Source organism: Cucurbita pepo, chromosome LG11, assembly GCF_002806865.2.
Source record: "Cucurbita pepo subsp. pepo cultivar mu-cu-16 chromosome LG11, ASM280686v2, whole genome shotgun sequence".
Taxonomy (NCBI): domain Eukaryota; kingdom Viridiplantae; phylum Streptophyta; class Magnoliopsida; order Cucurbitales; family Cucurbitaceae; genus Cucurbita; species Cucurbita pepo.
In genome coordinates this window covers 2,193,765-2,213,513 of record NC_036648.1, presented here as the reverse complement: position 1 = coordinate 2,213,513, position 19,749 = coordinate 2,193,765, and the positions used below count along the sequence as shown (strand labels likewise).

Below are 19,749 nucleotides of genomic sequence, written 5' to 3'. Positions count from 1 at the left end.
CCCGCCCCTTAGACATCTCACTTATATTGAACGTTCCTCAAGGGTAAAATTGTAATTTGGAGGAGTTGTAAGGTGCAAAATAAAGAAAAACGACACAACAGTGTATAAAATATAGTAATAGCTTAGAAGAAGAATGACCTAGGGTTTTCCGTTTCCTCGAGTTTTCATAATTTATGATTAATTATAATTGATATTCGTATAATGATTAATTGACCTAAAGTTATTCCAGTAATGTTATTCTCAAACCTATTTTTCTCGACAGGTACGATCTCACTCACAAACAATTACCAACATTAAATCTGGTGTCGAATCGAATATTTTTTAATATTTGATGGTCGATTTTTTATTTAGTAGACGATGATCTTTAAAGGATTTACGATCAAAATATAAACGAATTTGGTATAAATTTAAATTAAACTGATTTAGGGTTGATAGTTCTTGGTTTTAATTTAAGAACAAAATCAGAGAATTTTCAACTCGGTCAAATTTTCAGATCACGTTCCACGGATGAGTTGATATTTGTCCCACCCACCGTTACCGGAGTTCAACCAAGAAATTTACGAGATTCAATCTCTCTGTCGGCAACCCACCATCACTACCAGATCTTCTCTCCGTTGACGGCAGCTCTCTCTTTCTCTCTCCTCCAGTTCAGGTATGCGTATCGCTGAATTCCATACTTTCCAACTCTTCCTATTTTCTGTGTTGCTTATCTGACCTAATTTCTTGAATTTGTTTATTCTGCTTCAATCTGCGTCGACTTGTACATGTTTCTGTGTATGGATGTGAATCTCTTTTCGTTTGGTGTTTTTCCTTATCTATGGTCGTTGTTTGCGGATTCAACTTTTGATTCTTTCATTCTGTCGGTCTCTTTTCATTCTTTTTATGATTTCTATTTGCGTTTATACAATTATTCAAGGGGGAAAGAAAGCTTAAGGCGTCCGTTGGAATTGGATGGTGAAGTCCTCGATTCCAAGGTAGGATTACGTCGGTTTCCCGATTCCTAGTCACTGTTTGTTTAGGTTGCGGTTGCTAATTTCAAACAAATGGAGACTATAGGGGCTGAGAATTGCCAATTTCTAATAAATAAACGTGATGTTGAGGATGAAAGCTTATGATGATTATACTTCCATATACCTGGGAGTTTTGATAATTAACTTTGCAGATGATGTTTGGGGGAAACCATGTTATATAACATGCATTTATATTACTAGGGTTCTTATTAACGTTATGAAATATCATGTTCTCTATAAGACGGATGCCTTCTGCAGTATCCTTTTCCTATAAAATATAATGTTCTGATTAACTGTTCCTCTCACTTTGGACGTTATTCTTGTCCCTAGGTTTTAAGATTTTTCCACACATGATTTGTCTTGTTGTCCATAAATATTTATGTATAGGGAATCATAGTCTCTTTTGTAATGTTGGTGACTTTTGAAAACATTTACGTGTTACTTTGTTTCTTGTTCATGTTCACATGTGTATGATAATGAGTTAAGCTAAGCAATCTCATCCTTGGATGTCACAAAGGCAAGCATTTTGAATCCATTTTTGGAATTGTGTTTTTGGATGATAACCTATAACTTATGCATGTGTATTGCATAGCTTTTTTATGATTCTTTTATCAATAATTTTGAGCATTCAGCTTTTTCTCTGATGCATTTGTTTAGTAAGGACATGTCTTTCTTGTTTTAATGATAATTCCTTAGATAATTTCTTTCAGTTAAAGAGAAAGTTATAGTAAAGGACCTCTTTCTTAGAATACTTAGGAAATATAGGATGAAAAAATCAAGTCACTATTCATCATATTCCTTGTTTCATCCTGTAGTCTTTACCAAACAGAGAGAGAGAGAGATAGCATATATCCTGTTAACTTCTGGTTTTCGTGTTGTAGACCTTTGCATTTGGTGTTGAATCCCGTATTATGTTAAAAGTTTTTTCTTGTTTATAAATTTATTTTGCTTGGCTTATTTGTTTTTTTATCAGAAAAAGAGCTGTGTCTTGTATGCATAATGATGTGAAGGAGATGGAATTGATTTAGTGGAAACATGGCAAAGGGAAGTCATGAAAATGTTGCTTTCATAGATGTTGAGAATTATCGGTTGGATGATGTTATCATCATTGATGATACTGAATTTGTTACCAAGAAATTTCAAAGGCCCAAAGTATCAGCAAAAAGCAGAAAAAGTCCTCCGTGTATATATGTAGATGGTTGCAGCTCCGATGAGGATGCCTGCTCACCTTCAAGAACCTTTCCTTCGTCCTCTCAGCGGCATTTTGTAGAGTTAGATGGTCGACAAAGCCGAAAACAATATGCATTTTTTATGGGGAAGTGTAGGCGAGGCAACTGTGGGAAAGCACCAGTTAGAAATCATTTTGGTTTACATATCAGTTCCCACAGCAGTTCCTCAGATAGTGATAGTTCTGATTGTGAAGTTATGGAAGGGTCTTTTGAAAATCTCCGAAAACAGTGGGAAGAGGCTTCTCTGAGGAGAAAGCATGATGTTCGCCGTGCTTACTTCAGAGCAGATGACCAAGATAAGGCATCTGCTTCTCATCGTGTTGATTCTGATACCAATTTTGATGTAGAAAATCAAATGAAGCAGAAATCTGACGTACAAGCGTGTTCCAGTTCTAAAAATGCTGAAAATGGTGGCTGCTGTTTGTTGACTGGACCAAAGAGCAATTCAGCTGAAAATGGTTCTCTTACACCCTTCGCTGTGAAGGATCTAATTTGTGAACGGGAAAGGCTGAAGGAGACTGATGAATACAGGCGAGCAATGGAAGAAGAATGGACAACTAGGCAACAAGAGTTACAAATTCAGGTCTGGGTGTGAATTGACTCTCTTATATGAAATATAATTACATTTAGCTTACCAACTAAAGAAAATCTAACCATCAAGGGATTTGCTTGACAGAGTTTGATGCAGTGTATTATTATAATTTTAATTGATTTAGTTAGTTTTTAGCTGCTGAATGATTTTTAGTTAGCTTGTCTGGTAATTGGTTAGTTGGTTGTTAGTAAGTGGTTTACATATTCGACTAGTATCCTCTGAAATAGTGGGTTAGTCACTTGTATATTAGGATGACTTTTGAATAATAATAAAAACTCGTGGTTGAGAATTCATGGGGTTTAGGCTCTTTGATTTTGGGTTACATTAGCTTTACATTTGGAAGACGAGTGTTCCCTGCACCAATAAACAGAACATGGAGAAGAAAAATTATTTTTCGTGATATTAGATAATTTATCAATCAGCTGTTTGGGTTAGGACTCAATCTGAAGTTTATGTCGTCGAGGATAACTTGGAGTATTTTATCTATGCATGGAAGGAAAATTGGATAACAAGTTATGTAGAAGAGGCTACATTAATCCATTGATTAACTTCAAAATCTTGTGTCAATTGTTAAGGACACGTTGCCGCATCCATCCTCTAAAGGCTTCCCTTTGCTTTGAACAACTTCCTACCTGACCAACCTCTAGATTTGGCATTTTCCTAATTGTAACAACAGTAAGTGATCTGGATATGTTAATAGGTTGAATTAGGATGAGATCCTGAAATATCATTTATGCCAGCATGAGTATGTTATCTTTTGGCCCTACTTGGAAGTTGAGTAGAAAAAACTGTCTTTTAGTGAAAAGATGATTGTAACTATTTATTAAAATAAATTTCCCCTTATTTTGTTCTCATAGATGTTTTTTTCTTTCTAGAACTAAGTTAACATTCTTGAGAAAGTAGGCTCGTGAATTTTGATTTCAAGTGCATAGCCATACTATGTTTTCTAAGGAATAAGAACAGCTCTCAAAACCAGTTCTCGTTATGGAGAAAATTTCCCAAAATAGCTCCTAAATTTTACCCCCACTGTTTTACAGGCTGAAGAAGCACAAAGATTACGTCGAAAAAGAAAAGCGGATAGAATGCGGCTATTAGACATGCAAAAAAGGCAAATGAAACGTTTGGAAGAAGTGAGAGAGACACAAAAGAAGGTATATTATGTATACTCGTTCAATTTTCCTGCTCTTTAGCTTTTTGATTTCTGACTAGACCTTAATCGTCATGCAACGTTTTTGGTTTCGGGATAGACTTTAACCATCATGCAAAGTTGGGTGGTGGAAGTGTTCTGTTTCCCCCCTAAAGGATACCTCTGGTTTTGGGGATGTTATTTCAAATTCTCGATTCTTAAAAATCTATGGAACTGAATTAGCGTGATAGGACGCCCAATTGATTTGGTCCAGATTGGTTTTGTCTGTTTGTCATCTGTTATTTTTCCTTCCTAAACAACATTTCATGGTGGTTGTCTATAATCAAGCTAGGGCAACCTGATTATATATATACCTATCAGAATTCAAGACAGTTTGTTAGAGGATGCTTTCTTTCTCATTTAACATTTTTGGTTATTTCAGGATGAGGAAAATATAAACTTGAAGGAACAACTTCGTGTGAATGTGAGAAAAGAGCTTAGTAAGTTGGAAATGAACTGCACCGATATGGCCTCCTTGTTACGCGGCTTGGGAATTCAAGTTGGAAGCGGTTTACATCCTTCGTCACAAGAGGTATGCTTTATAATTTGTTCTTTAGTCAGTACAAACATCATCAGTGAGTATTTCATTTTTTCAATATACAAAATATCGTCAACATTATGCTCAATGCATATTAGTATTTTTGTGTGAGTTTTGTTTACTTGGGGGGTAAGTGTGTTCCCATCTTCTCAACTTAGTAGAATCAGCTTTCCATATTCCATTCCTTGGTGAAGCAAATAATGGAACTCAAATCCCAAATATAAGAAGGGCATATGCTGTAAATGGTTTTAGATCAATCAACCTGGTAAATAGATTGGGTAGAAAAAGCTCAATTTCATGGTTTCTTTCAATCGAGCGGACTCGACATGGGAAAGACAAATAGTAGCGGATCTGATTCTTATTGCCAATGGGATGGTGGAAAAAGAAAGAAGTGATTGTTTTTTAATACACAATCTTGAATGGAGACTTTCTTGTAGATCTATTCATCATATGGTCAAAGGCAAACTCAGTTTGAGGAAGAGTAAGATGCCATTGCTTAGGTTTGTTTCCCACCAAACATCAAATTAGATTGTCCAAGTTGCGATTTGTAACCTCCATTTGGTTGTCAATTTGAGGATGATTGGTTATGGTTGGCGGGGGATTATAACATAGTTAGGAGTTCTCAGTAGAAGGTTTCATGTGAAGGGAAAAACTAGATTTGTGAGACTGTTTAACACATTCATGTAAGACTGCGGTCTTTTTGGTTCTCCTTTAGGAAATGGATGTTTTACTCGGGTATAATCGTAGAGATCGAAGCAGGATCCACATATTTCTTTTATCCAAGGGGTGGATGGATGCTTTCCTTAATGCTAGACCATCTTCAGGCCCTAGAGTCATGTCCGACCATTGGATGTTCCTGGATTCTGTGTCCCCCAGTGGGGCCTCTGCCGTTTCAAGTTCAAAAATATGTGGCATGGGTCTTCCTTCCTTCAAGTCCTCTCTCCCTTTTGTGGTGACAATAAGAGGGAGACAATGAGTTGGAGACAAAAAGCCAAGGTAAGTTGGGTTAAGGATGGGGATGCCAACTCCACCTACACATTCTGGAGGGCATGGATTCATAGCATTGATCTCAATTTGATTTCATAATATCTCAATGATGTAGATTACCGCCTTAAATATTAGGATGCATCCGTGGTCAAACACGCACACAATGGCAACTTAAGCAAACATAAGTTGCGGATCAAAACAAAGGAAGACAGGACAGGGCAGGGCAGTAACTTCGTATATAGTTCCAGTTTGGAGTTCCTGCCTGTAGTTTGGAAAGGAAAGGATTTGGGAGTATGGGCTAAGTGGATCAAAATTCGCTGCATTCCAGGCATCATTTTTTTTTTTTTTTTTTTTTTTTTTTTTTTTTTTTTTTTTTTTTTTTTTTTNCTAGAAAAAGTATATTATCATCAAGGAGTTCTCTATCCATGTTTGTATTTGCTGTTATGCACAATGGCTAAAGGATGACTCATTGAGTAGATGGTGGACTATCTCTCGAGGGTTTTTTTTTTTTTTTTTTATAGCCTCTCAAGGGAAAATCTAGAATAAGTTGAGTTAGAGCCAACTCGACCTCTCTAAGAACATGGGCAAGCAAGTGCAAAGGAAACCTCAGCTTATTCTTGAACAAGTCAGGATAAAGGTCAGCCCAACTCCGTGGGAATCGTTGATATGCTTGACTTTATTTGAAAGGCTCATTAGAATATTTTGCCTAGAGGCGATCTAGTTCACACTTCAGTCCTGACGGGATCGGGTCGATCCTGCACTGAGGGAGTTATAAACTCTAGAAGTTCTAGCCATTTCAGGAAATTTAAAAATTGCCCCAGCGAGAAGCCACAATTTGTTCATACTGGCATGGGTTGACAGCAGCTCGGTAGAAAATGAACGCTCGAGTGAGAGTCCGCCCAATCTCCTATATGGACATGCGTTTGAGCCTTGACCCTTCACACAATTAGGTGGAAGTCAAGTGTTGTAAAAAATGACCCTAGTCAAGCACGAGCTTGGTCATCTGTCCGACTTGACTGGTTGCTGAAAGGCAAAGCTTGAGCTTACTTATAGGCTATAACCTTTATAGATGTAATATGGAAATCAAAGAATCCTCAATCTTCTAACTTCTGTGATCAAAGATTCTTAACTTCACAAACAATTCCTATTAGCTGATTCAAATCACCATGGTCGTCGACATTATATAACCGATTAGCAGCACAGCTATTGCAAAGTGAAATTTAGTGACTCCTTTTCTTATGGTTCAGGTGCAAGCAGCATATAAAAGGGCGTTGCTCAAGTTTCATCCCGATCGAGTATCCAGCACAGACATACGCCAACTCGTCGAGGCTGAGGAAAAATTTAAACTTATTTCTCACATGAAGAAAACATTTATGTGGTAACCAAGTAGTCATTGTTCTTATTTTCCTGCATGTTCATATTAATTTGATATTGGTCAGGCAAATGTTACATATTCTTGTTGCCCTTTTTAGTTCGCAAAAGGCATATCATATCATATCCATAGGTAGGTCTCGTATACATGTTATTTATTATTATAACTATTACTATTTTCTCAAGAATAATCATAGGAATTGACAAGAAGCTGCTGATAGTTTATGTCGGGAGACTCGATATGTCATTAGTTGGTATTCTACTTGTTTATTTTAAGCTCATACGAAATACGATCAAATTGAATTGTTGTTGGCTTTTTTCCTCCGTTGTTGGTTCGGTTTCTTTGTGATTGTACGAAAATCCTCATCTTTCACTTTCAAATCGAACGAGAAATTGTTATCCTTGCATAGCTCACGGGCTGCTCCGTTAGCTTCATGTTTTAGCAGCCTTCTTTTTTCACCACTTTCGTGATCCCGATCCCGATCGATAGTAGTTTCTTCCCACTAACAAAGCTGTGGAAGTAGTAGTAACAAGAGGTTGCAACAATTAATCTCAGACAAACCAAAAGAGCATGAAGAAAAGAAACCAAAAGAATATGCATAACATATCTAGAGCGTCTGAGAACGTCCGCAAGCATATAGTTATTTGGGCCGAATTTTTGTGGCCCAAGCGATAGCTTAGAACCAAGCCCAGCCCATTTGTTTTTGGTATTTAAGCACGTGTTTAGAATTTACACTAAAACTATAAATATTTAATATAAATCGATGACACGTGTTTTTTTCTCACAAAAATATGTAATAAATAATCATGACGAATTATAATTTATGGAGGATAACCTTTCCATTTTGATTTTACCCTTGATTTATTTATTTATTTATTTATTTATAAAGTTTTGTAAATTCTTATTTTGTCTTTCCCTTTAATAATCATCTACTCAATTAAATAGCGTTCCATTCCATTTGGATAGTTAACTCTGCCATTGAGTTTATAAAAGAAAATCAGTAAATTAGGTCTCAGAGAATTCAACTTTCGTTCTGAACTCATGAACAATATGAGCTCGAGGTTTCTTCCGTAACTCCAAAAACTTCTTTATAGTGGTTGTATTTCATGTCTCATTTCATAAAGAATCTCAAAATGGCTCCATGTTGAATCAACATTTAGTGGATTTACTCGAACTTGACTTTCGTAACTTGCTAAAAGACGATCTTTCTTTACCAACCGACAAAATTCAACAATATTAAACCTTTTCATATTTGTAACCCTAAAAGCCCTACCTTTTACACAAACCACTTTCTTTAGAACAAAACCCTTTCCATTATTAAGCTACCCACATCCTCATTTTCTTCTTCCTCCTCCCCGCTCGAGTCTCAATTACTAATCTAATCGTCCCTGAAAAAGTTCCCGACATGCAACAGGATTCATTGGCGACCATCGAAACTTGCAAGCCTGTTGATTCAAACAATGCACAGATAACATGAAACGTAAGCATTGACCTAACGTTATTTCATAATGAGTTCGAGAAGACACGCCCATTCCGCTTCAAAAAAAGCACTTTTTTTCACCATTTCACAAAGAAAAAGACATGGAAGCCATTGGGTTTGGTTGATAATTACCCAATGTTTAGAGAGGGCTGATGAGGAGCTGATTGGTACAAGAAAGACAATGCATTGTAGCAATGGTGTTGCTGCTCTTCCCATTCTGCCTCTTCTGCCATTGCTACACTCTTCTCCTTCTCCTTGATCTTATTTTTCTCACAAATTCATAAATAATAATGTAATTATAATCACAATTACTCGTAAACTATCACTAAACTCAAAAGCTTAATCTAACAGATTATGTTTATCGCTAATCTTTTCCCTTCCGTTCACCCATTCACCTATCGGGTTCAAAATTTTGTATATAATACCCGAACATCCGCTATCGTTAAAATGAACCCAAGAGAAAATAAAATTACACAATTCCAAATATAAAATATCCCATTTCATGATTTTTTTTTTCTTTCGAAGATCTCGTGTTTCGAAATAAATAAAAATCGATCGATTATTCTTAGAATCGCTTATAAAAAGTACTTAAAACTCACCTCCTTTGCCAGTAGGGAATTTTGCTCCTGTATTGTTCTTTCCTATATATATATATATCAAAGAAAATAAATAAATCAATGAAATAATAATAATAATAATTAATTAATTAACTGTTTTTAAAAATGGGAAAATAAAGAGGATTTGCCTTTCTTTGAAGTATAGAGATGGAATCACATATTAGTTGGTTCTGAAAAATAATCCAATAAATATATAAATAATTAATCAATAATTAAAAATAATAATTAAAAAAAAAAAAAAAAAAAAAAAAAAAAAAANCATCGGACAATACGAACAGCCCTACTTTTCTGGATCGAACATGTTTCAGTGCTGTGTCCATTTGTTCTTCCAAGTTATGCAGTTCTTTGACGCTCAATGAATCCAAATCTTCTCCCATGTAATGACTGAAATCACCAAAAAAAGAAAAACCCTTTTGAAAGCTTTGAAATTCGATGCGATTTGATGACGGGTATTAAATTCGTTGGCGTCTCGATATCATAAAAACTGTTGCTAATGTGAATACGAAAATCTATCGGTGTCGACGTGTAAGACATTGGTATATAACGTACCTGTTGTTTCGTTGTAAGAGTTCGATTTTCGACTTGAGTCGATAATACTCGAGTGTCAAATCTTCCTGAGAAAATTTCGATACAGAAGCTGCGGTTTGCTGCTTACCTACGAAAGAATATCTCTCGTATCGTTCGAGTATTTTCTCCATGCTGCAACATGAAGTTCATAATCGTATAATTAATCTTCATGACGACTTACTTACTATGGCTCACACATTTCTTAAAAACAAAAAACATTTGAATTTTAATTGAATTCCAAAAATACCTAAACAAAACCCTAATTTTCAATTTCAAACCATTTAGATCTCAATCCCTAAACCCTAAAAACTCGATCCGATTAAATCACCACCAACCCCAAAAGTTAAACCCACGTACGTTTATTCATGTTCGATCAAACCACCACCAAACCCAAAAGTTTAAACCCATGTACAGTTATTCATTTCCGATCAAACTATCACCAAACTCAAAAGTCAAACCCACGTATGGTTATTCATTTCCGATAAAACCACCACCAAACCCAAAAGTTTAAACCCACATACGGTTATTCATTTCCGATCAAACCATCCCCAAACCCAAAAGTTTAAACCCACGTACGGTTATTCATTTCCGATAAAACCACCACCAAACTCAAAAGTCAAACCCACATACGGTTATTCATTTCCAATCAAACCACGACCAAACCCAAAAGTTTGAACCCACATACAATTATTCATACCCGATCAAATCACCACCAAACCCAAAAGTTTAAACCCATGTACGGTTATTCATTTCCGATCAAACCACCACCAAACTCAAAAGTCAAACCCACGTACGGTTATTCATTTCCGATCAAATCACCACCAAACCCAAAAGTTTAAACCCACATACGACTATTCATTTCCAATCAAACCACCACCAAATCCAAAAGTTTAAACCCACATACAATTATTCATACTCGATCAAATCACCACCAAACCCAAAAGCTAAACCCTTCATTTCCGATCAAACCACCACCAAACCCAAAAGCTAAACCCACGTACGACTATTCATTTCCGATCAAACCACCCCAAAATCAAAATTACAAGTAGATTCATGGGCATCTAAATAAGAAAAAGAAAAGAAATAGCAACAAAAATGGCGACCTTGAATGAGAAGAGTATTCAAAAAGCTTCCCTTTGTGGGAGAAGAGAATCAAACCAACTTCAGCATCACACAGAACAGAGATCTCATGAGCCTTCTTCACCAAACCACCTTTCCTCTTCGAGAAGCTCACCTCCCTGTTTATTTTGTTCTCAATCCTTCTCAGCTCAACCCTACCTCTTCCCATCCCTTTTTTTTTTTTTTTTTTTTTTTTTTTAATTTAAAAATAAAATTCAAGAAAAACCCAGTTCCCAAAATACCCTCAAGAAAAAAAAAAAAAAAAAAAAAAAAAATCCGATAATCACAAGGAGAGAAAGAAAATGGGTCTGATTAGGTTATATGGGATATGGTGGCAGTTCTTTCTTATATAGGAAACAAAACCGGTTTTTTTTCCCCTTCCAAGAAGTGGTTTTTTCAAAAGCGGTTTTCTAAAGAGTGGTTTTTGGAGATGAGCTGTCGAGAGCTGATTGGCTAAAAAACACCCCGTTCTATTTATTTATTTATTTTTAAATTTTTATTATTATGGAGAGTGACGTTTATTTATGGCTTGCGTTGACGGCGTCTGTACATGCAATAAGACCTACGCCACGTAAACCATAATAATGGATAACCCCTTTTATAAGGGTAAATAATATATATATATTTATTTATTTATTTAAAGAACGGATGAAAAATCGAACGTGAGATCTCACGTCGGTTGGAGAGTTAATGTGAAAACCTCTCGGTAGTAGATGCATTTTAAAACTGTAAATGTGACAGAGATACGTAATGGGCCAAATCTAGTAACGATGGGTTTTAGTTGTTATAAATGGTATTAGAGCCAGATACCGGGTAGTGTGCCAACGAGGTCGCTGAGCTCTTAAGTGGGTGGATTGTAAAATCTTACATCAGCTTGAAAGAGAAACGATGTAACAACCTCTTCATAATAAACATGTTTTAAAATTGCGAGACAGACGACTACCTGTAATAAGCTAAAACGAACAATATCTATTAGTACCGACGTCTCAACTTTATAGAAATATCAGTAAAAATATCGATGTTGATAAATATTTATGAAAAAGAATAAAAAATATTTTGTTTTTTTTTTTTGGAATATGTTAAAATATAGAAATTATTTAATATGATAAGGGCATTAAATGTGGGATATGAAAGCATAATTTATTAATTTTTAGATAAAATGTTGGATAAAAAGTATTTAAAAATATTCTATAATTAAAATACTATAAAATAAGAAAATAAAGACAAAAAAAATAGTCTCTACATTATTATATGATCATAACCCTAAGTCTATAAATACCAGGACTATATAATAAATACACCATGCCCTAAATATGGTGGAACCAATATTATTGTACCATATTAAATAATGCCTTGGATCCTTGAATTATTGTTGAAGGGTTTGACTATATTTATAGTAAAAAATATGAATTGCAACCTATATTCATTTATAAGGTTATATTTGGGTTTTCACGTCTCCACATTCTTTGGGAACTCAACAATCTCGCTAACACTATACTCGGTGTTTGGCTCTGACACCATTTGTAATAGTTCAAGCCCACCGCTAGTAGATATTGTCCGCTTTGACTCGTTACGTATCGTCGTTAGCCTCACAATTTTAAAACGTGTCTGCAAGATTAAGGTTTTTACATATTTATAGTGAATATTTAGTTCTCCTCTCCGACCGATGTGAAATCTCATAGAACTAAAGAAAACAATATTTCCAATATGAGTATAGCTCAACTGATATAAAAGCATATAAATTAATATTAAATTTAAATTTTAACCAATTTTAAAATCTCAATAATCAAATAAAAATTATATTCAATTTTGAAAATCTAAAAACCAAATAAAGATTAAGTTCGAGTATTTAATTTAATTTAATATTTTCAATATATTATTTTTTAATTTTATGTTAGATAAATATTTGACATTAATTATATTACCCTCTCCGTAGTCCTATTTATTAATAAATATAAATTTGAAATTTCAATTAAACTAAATATATAAAATAAAAAAAATAATAATAAAAAAAAACTTGTAATTTAATATAAAAAAAAAAAAGCATGGTACGTTTGTTAATACGGCGAGGAATGAGGGCAAAAAGGTAAAAGAGGAAAGATCAGAAATGAGAAAGAAAACGTGTCGAGAGATGATTGGCTAATCGTCTAATCAGACGCTTTTGTATGAGAAAGGCAGGCCCCGCTGACATCAGAAGCCTATGCTCCACTCCAGCTGTCATTACAACTTGACACGTAGATCAACTCCCTAAATAATTATTTATAAATCAAAACAATTTTTTATTATTTTATTCCGTATATATATATATATATATATATATATATATATATTTTTAATTTCATAGGAAAAAACTATCAATTTTACATAAATATCGATAAAAATGTTGATGGAAATTTCTGAAAATAAAAATAAAATCATAAAAATATTAAAATTTAAAATTAAATATTTTACATTTTTAAAAATAAGTTTAATGTCAAAATTTATATAATATTGCCATTTAAAAAAAAAAAAACTATTTTTCATTCACTAACATGCTACCTTTTAAAAGGCCATGATTTATGTTTGTGTGGGCCTCTTTCGAAAGCCCAATTCCAAAGCTTAGCCCAATAGCGTAATAAGTTTTGGGCCTCAGCTTCATTAACAAGGCCCAAAAGAATAATTATCATTTTTTAATATCAAGATTAATTATACTTAAAAAAATATATTTTTTTAACCCTTAAAAAGTGATTTTAAGATAATGACGGGTGCACGGTACTAAATGAGTGTCTTACGTGCACGTTTAATCATGTGGGTAAGTCATCGACCATCTTTTAGGGTATAATTTTCACTTGACTTGTTCACAGACAAAAATACTAGATATCGTACATTTGAATCGTTGATATTTTTAGGTTAAAATATCATTTTAGTCCTTAATTAGAAAATGACGAATTTGCCCTCAAATACTAAGTTCCATCGAAATTTAGTATCGGGATGAAAGATCGAGACCTTAACATCGACGAACAATAATAAATATTTTATCCACTGAACATATTCAGATAAGCAATAATATCTTTTAAGAATATCTAAGAATAATATCTCGGGTTTGATATCGACACGTCTATACACGATACAATTCTATGGTGGGAAGAGATTGAGAGTGATGGGCAAGGGCATATGGTAGGGCACTAGGGTTAAGAGGTTGCTTGGGGTAAAATCCAAATATAAATAAACCCTAATGAAAATTCAAAAGAAAACTCAAAAAAGAGCTCACAACCAAATGACCCACTAAAGAGGAGCACCAAAATATGAATGGGGCCACCCTACAAACACACAACTTTCCTTTTCATTAAAGACATCCGACCCTAATTAAATAATCTTAAAATAACGGCACTTTTCTCGATGTTTGGTTGGATCGATTTAGCTTCTTAACCCGATCAGATATGATGACCAGTATATAATCTTTTGTCTTGTAGTGGCTGGTTTCGCTCTCGTGGATTAAAAAATCAGGTTTGACTAGTCAAAAGATTTTAAAATCAATACTTATTCTGTGATGTCGGAATACGTATCGTCCCCATGTACCCCGTTTGAAAAAAACCGAGACCCACTAATAGAATCCGAGGTAGCAAAACCCTAAACCATTTGTTCGTGTATAAGGGCAAAGGGAAGGTTGTTTTTGACCCTTCCCCACATTCATCTATGCTTCCTAAAGCACAATTTCCTTTCATTTTCATGTGGGTCTTCCTCTTAATTCATTTCCATTTCTCACACTACAATATCTCCCAAGATCCCTCTTATGTCCTTCAATTCTTCCATATATATAGCTTTTTACATTAAGTTTTGCACAAGAAGATCGCCCTTCGGAAGAACAAAGATGTCGCTCTCGAGCTCGGAGATGATCAATAAGAAGATGTTCCACCATAGGAGAGCTTCGAAGGAGCTCGAGGTATTTGAAGCTGCTCGATATTTCTCCGATTACAATGAAACTTCGGCGACGATGAACGGTTTCGGCACAAAGTTTACTCCGAAAGTGAAGAAGAAAGACAAAGGATGGATCAAAGGGAGAATCAGCTTAGACATGCAGGTTTTCGATCTTAATATTGAAGTTCGAGTCGCATTATTGAAGTTCGAGCGTAAATTTAACCATGTTTTTTTTTCCGACATAGGTGAAGAACATCCTTAATCTCCCCGAACATTTCCCCCAACATTCTTACAATGTTGAAAAACATGTTACAAAGGAGAAGAAGTACAAACAACCAAGCTCACCTGGTGGGAGACTAGCAAGCTTTCTAAACTCTCTCTTTAGCCATTCAAGTTCGAAGAAGAAGAAGTCGAAACTTTTTGCGCAATCCGTGGAAGACATAGCGGAAGACGAAAGCCGAACGTCGAAGAGAAGGATTAGCATCAGCCATTTTCGATCCTCGAATGCGGCTGCAACGGATGCTAAGTTCATCTATTCTTCGTCTCCGGGCAATAATTCAGGTAAACCCCGAATCAACTTAACCTAAATTTATATATATATATATATATTCTAATCATTTATTCATATTCTTAACAAATAGGTTTCAGAACACCACCTCCGCACGTTCAAACCCCGACAAAGAGCTACAAGGAACTATTGTCGTTTTCGAAGTTCACCCGACACGTAAAATCAGCAGAGACGTTGGAGAAACGGGCTTCGAAACAAAAGAAGAAGAATTTGAGTAATTGTTCTTCAGAAAAAGATAGGGTTTGGGTTGAAAAACCATTGGGAGATGAAGAAATGAAGAAAAAATTGAAGAAATTTGAGCATGACATTAATATTATTGATGATATTGATGATATTGATGATGGTGGAGAAACAGATTCCAGCTCAGATTTGTTTGAATTACAGATCTATGATTTGGATTATTACTCAAATGGGTTGCCTGTTTATGAATCTACTGATATTGATAGCATCAAGAGAAGAAATTCAATCTCTAATGGTGTTTGTTGAGATGTAAGAAGAACAAACTTGGTCTTTAATGAAGTTTTGTAATTAAAAAAATTTCAACTTTTCGATCTATCGTTTGATTTTCCGTTGTTGTTTATACTTAGAAAGTATCTCGTAGACCAATTAGAGATCGGAATCCCGTTCCAGGTACACTGCCCTGAAAACGATAGGTCTCGTTCAAAAGATACTTAAGTTGATGTGTGTGAGAGATCCCACATCGGTTGGAGAGAGAAATGAAGTATTACTTATAAGGGTGTGGAAACCTCTTTAAAACTTTGAGGAAACCCAGAAGGGAAAGTCTAAAGAGGAGAAATGGTATCAGAGGCAAACCCCGAGCAGTGTGTCAGCGAGGACATTGGGCCCCTAAGGGGTGGATTGTGAGATCCCACATTGGTTGGATAGAGGAACGAAGTATTACTTAAGGGTGTGGAAACAAACTTGAGGGAAACCCAGAAGGGAAAACCTAAAGAGGACAAATGGTATCAGAGACAGACCCCGGATGGTGTGCCAGCGAAGACGTTGGGCCCCCAAGGGGGTGGATTGTGAGATCCCACATTGTTTGGAGAGGGGAACGAATCATTTCTTACAAGGGTGTGAAAATCTCCAAAAAGAACAATACCTGCTAACGGTGGGTTTGGGTTTGAGTTGTTACAATGTGTCCCAATCAATATGCTCGATGATAATACTGTCATTGTTGATACCCAAGTTGAAGTTAAGAGCTAAAATTGATACTCACAAATCTCTTCTTTTTGAGTTGCTCGTGAGCGGTTAAGTACCCGTCTCATAACAGTAGTCGTGCAAAAGGATTGATTTTTCACCTATCGAGCGTTCGGGAGTCGTACCAGCTCTATGGAAAACGCTTTTGAAAAAGACAATGTGGGGAAAGAATCTAGTCTACAACATAAGAAAAATATATTTGAAAATCAAATGAATAAATTAAAAGATTAAAGTGTGGGCTATAATCTTATGCTATTGTCTCTCTACTAGCACCACAAATCTTAGTCTTTTGGACCTTTTGTCCCTCTACTCACGAGTCACACCCTACATTTTTATTTTTAACTTTAAATTCGTGGGACATCTCAAATCAAATTAATAAAAATGTGGGTCACCCGAGCCACCAATCTCGAGAAAAAGAATATTTATCAATTATCGCTCGGGTATCATGAGATTCCACATCTGTAGGAGAGAGGAGCGAAAAGTTTCTTATATAAGGGCGATACGTAGGGCTAAAGCATACAATATCTACTAACGGTGAGCTTGAGTTGGTACAAATGGTATCAGAGCCAGTCACTGGTACCAGTGAGGATGTTGGTCCTTTAAGAGGGTGGATTGTGAAATTCCACATTGGTTGAAGAAGAGAACGAAACATTCCTTAGGAAGGTGTGGAAACTTCTTCATAACAGACATGTTTTAAAATCGTGAGACTGACGATAATAAGTAACGAGCTAAAACGAATAATATCTACTAGCGATGACTTGAGCTGTTATGGATATGCTCATTTTTTACTTTACAAATTTAACTTGAAATTCGGGTAATAAACTGAGAATTTGAAGTTTTTATTTTTATTTTTTTTTATAATATTATAATTTAAATAACATATTATGTTTTGTTTACTTTAAATAATTAAATAAAAATACTATGAATTTTTTTATAAAAAAAAAATATTGTTTCAAACAAAATCTAATTTTAGTTTATTAACAATAAATTATAAAAAAAATTAAAATAAAAATAAAATGAAATGAGATAACCTTTTGTCATGGATTAAATATAAAAAATTAATTAAAAATATATTTAATTATCCAATTTTTATGGTCCAAAAAGTTATTATTGGAATTATGAAATCCAACACAAAAGCATATGCATAGAAAAATGTAATTCCGTACAAAATTATATAATTTCATTTATTTTATATTTATTTTTACTTTTTTTAACCTTAAACACAAATAATTACAAAAGTAATCCCGTACAAAATTATATAATTTCACTTTTTTAACTTTGTTTTTTTACCTTAAACACAAATAATTACTGCAATGACCCGAATTGTTACCTCAAACATGTCGCCTTTCAAAATTTATAACCGTTGAAACTTTCAAAATACTAAAAAAAAAACATAAATTATTAAAGGTCTCGAGAATATATCGAGTATTAAAAATAATTTTAAATTTAAATTATAATAATTAAATTCATTAATGAAGATTAGAGGCTCCTCTTAATCACCACATTAATATAATTTAAAAAGCTTAACTACTTTTCATCTTAGCCATATGATGCCCATCTACCCAAAAAGGGAAGCTATATATTAAAACTATATAATATAATTTGAATTCATACTCTAAAAATAATAATTATTATAAAATCATATAATATAACTAAGTGATTGATTTTACTCCAAAGTTTTGATTAACCCAAACATAGAAATATATCTTGGATTTAAATGTATTTATTCACTTATATTTATTAAATAAAATAAATTTAATCGTCCAATATAATATCCAATTTAATTATTGAATACACATGAAAATAATTACACCAAAAACTACAAAAAAAAAAAAAAAAAAAAAAAAAAAAAAAAAAAAAAAANAAACAATTATTTTCCTTTAATAATTTATAATTTTTTTTTATATTTTTTTAGGTAATTAAATACTATTTTAATTCATATATTTTTATTTTAAACATTTCAAAAGTAATAGACTAAATCGGTGATTTTAAAAAAATAAAGGGTCGAAATTAATCCAATTTTTAAATTTTAAAATGTAAAATTCGTTATAATTGATTAAAAAATTTGATAAATATATTATTTCATATTATGAACTCACTTCATTTAAAAAAAAATTAAAATAAATATGATATAATGTATTATAAATAAATTTTATACGGTAAAACATGTTTATAAATGAATCAATAATTGTTTTAATTCAATATTTAATTAGTAACTATAATTATTCGAACATATCTAATATTTAAAATTTTAAAAATATTCAATAAAGTCGCTAAAGTTTAATTATGTTTTTAATAAGTCCTTAAACTTTAATATTTTCATGCATCTCAAATAATAAATCCGAAATATATTATATTAAAAAAATTAAAAAAATTAAAAAAATATAGACTCATTTGACATTTTTTTAAAATTAAAAGTTTAAATATTTATTAATTTACTAATATCGAGTTAAAAGTTTAGGAACTAAATTTGTAATTTAACTAAAATTTAAGGACTAAATTTGTAATTTAATTAAATTTGAAGTATATAAATAAAAAAATATATTTTAATGAAATAAAGAAAAAGAGTTGAATATGGTTGTAAAAGGCTATGGTTTTGAATTACCATGGGGATGTGGAGAGGAAAAAGTCGTTATAATCATGAACTTGTGTAATTTAAAGGAAGTGGAGGGACCAAAAGGAAAGAAGGGTATGCTTATAATATTATTAATAATAATATTAATTAATTAATTTATATGCCGACATATTAAATTAAATTAAAAAGAAAAATCATTCTCTTTTTTTGTTTCCATTCGGACTCGGAAATAAAGAAGGGGAATTTTGTACGTGTTATTGGGCCTTGATTTGCGGCCAATTAATTTAAACCTTTATTAAAAAAAAGTTTATTTATTAGTAATTTTTATTTTTTTATTTTTTATTTCCAAAGAAAATAAAGAGGTTAAAAGATGTGTAAATAATGATCATGTCTTCTCCACTCATTGTTTTTACTTTTGGGTAATTTAATTTTTTATATTGTGGGGCTCGGGATTCAAATGTCTTACTTTAACTACGGTTAAGTTGGTCAGTTTAAGTATGGTTTAATAGATAAGACACCGATATTGTCTGAAATTAGTTGAACTGAACAAAACTATGTTTATTGTTCGTCTTTTGGTGAGGCTAGAACTATATTTTCTGTCCTCTAACTTAAATTCCAACCTGACCACCGGATGGTTTATATATATATATATTTTATTTTAGACAAATATTTATTATATTTTTTATTTTTCAAACATTATATTATTATTTTACTTATAAAATAATATTTAAAATATAATTATTTTTTAAATTTGTATTTGAAATGAATACGTTAAAAAAATTAATAAGAAAATTACCATTTTTTTTGTTATA

General features: G+C 33.2%; 3 protein-coding genes across 5 annotated transcripts; 2 read left to right on the top strand and 1 right to left on the bottom strand.

Annotated features, from left to right (window-relative positions):
- Nucleotides 1-181: 181 nt before the first annotated feature.
- On the top strand, nucleotides 182-7,234 carry LOC111805871. 3 transcript variants are annotated; one of them, XM_023691142.1, is made up of 6 exons: nucleotides 182-262; nucleotides 494-652; nucleotides 1,984-2,822; nucleotides 3,869-3,982; nucleotides 4,400-4,549; nucleotides 6,790-7,234. In XM_023691142.1, the coding sequence occupies exons 3-6, from the start codon at nucleotides 2,046-2,048 to the stop codon at nucleotides 6,922-6,924; spliced, it is 1,176 nt and encodes a 391-aa protein (XP_023546910.1). In that variant the 5' UTR covers nucleotides 182-262; nucleotides 494-652; nucleotides 1,984-2,045; the 3' UTR covers nucleotides 6,925-7,234. The 3 variants fall into 3 exon arrangements, with proteins under 3 accessions (XP_023546910.1, XP_023546911.1, XP_023546909.1); XM_023691143.1 differs by lacking the exon at nucleotides 182-262 and adding an exon at nucleotides 917-974 and having other exon boundaries at nucleotides 304-652; XM_023691141.1 differs by lacking the exon at nucleotides 182-262 and having other exon boundaries at nucleotides 306-652.
- Nucleotides 7,235-8,134: 900 nt separating this feature from the next.
- LOC111806001 (truncated transcription factor CAULIFLOWER A-like) lies at nucleotides 8,135-10,872 on the bottom strand. The gene is made up of 7 exons (XM_023691322.1): nucleotides 10,682-10,872; nucleotides 9,561-9,710; nucleotides 9,296-9,395; nucleotides 9,140-9,181; nucleotides 8,994-9,035; nucleotides 8,527-8,654; nucleotides 8,135-8,359 (listed from the first exon to the last, which is right to left on the bottom strand). Exons 1-7 carry the CDS (start codon nucleotides 10,864-10,866, stop codon nucleotides 8,332-8,334), a joined length of 675 nt encoding a protein of 224 aa, XP_023547090.1. The 5' UTR covers nucleotides 10,867-10,872; the 3' UTR covers nucleotides 8,135-8,331.
- A 3,508-nt stretch (nucleotides 10,873-14,380) lies between these two features.
- LOC111805901 (protein BIG GRAIN 1-like E) lies at nucleotides 14,381-15,688 on the top strand. Its single transcript, XM_023691187.1, has 3 exons — nucleotides 14,381-14,757; nucleotides 14,840-15,155; nucleotides 15,236-15,688. Exons 1-3 carry the CDS (start codon nucleotides 14,470-14,472, stop codon nucleotides 15,646-15,648), a joined length of 1,017 nt encoding a protein of 338 aa, XP_023546955.1. The 5' UTR covers nucleotides 14,381-14,469; the 3' UTR covers nucleotides 15,649-15,688.
- Nucleotides 15,689-19,749: the final 4,061 nt, after the last annotated feature.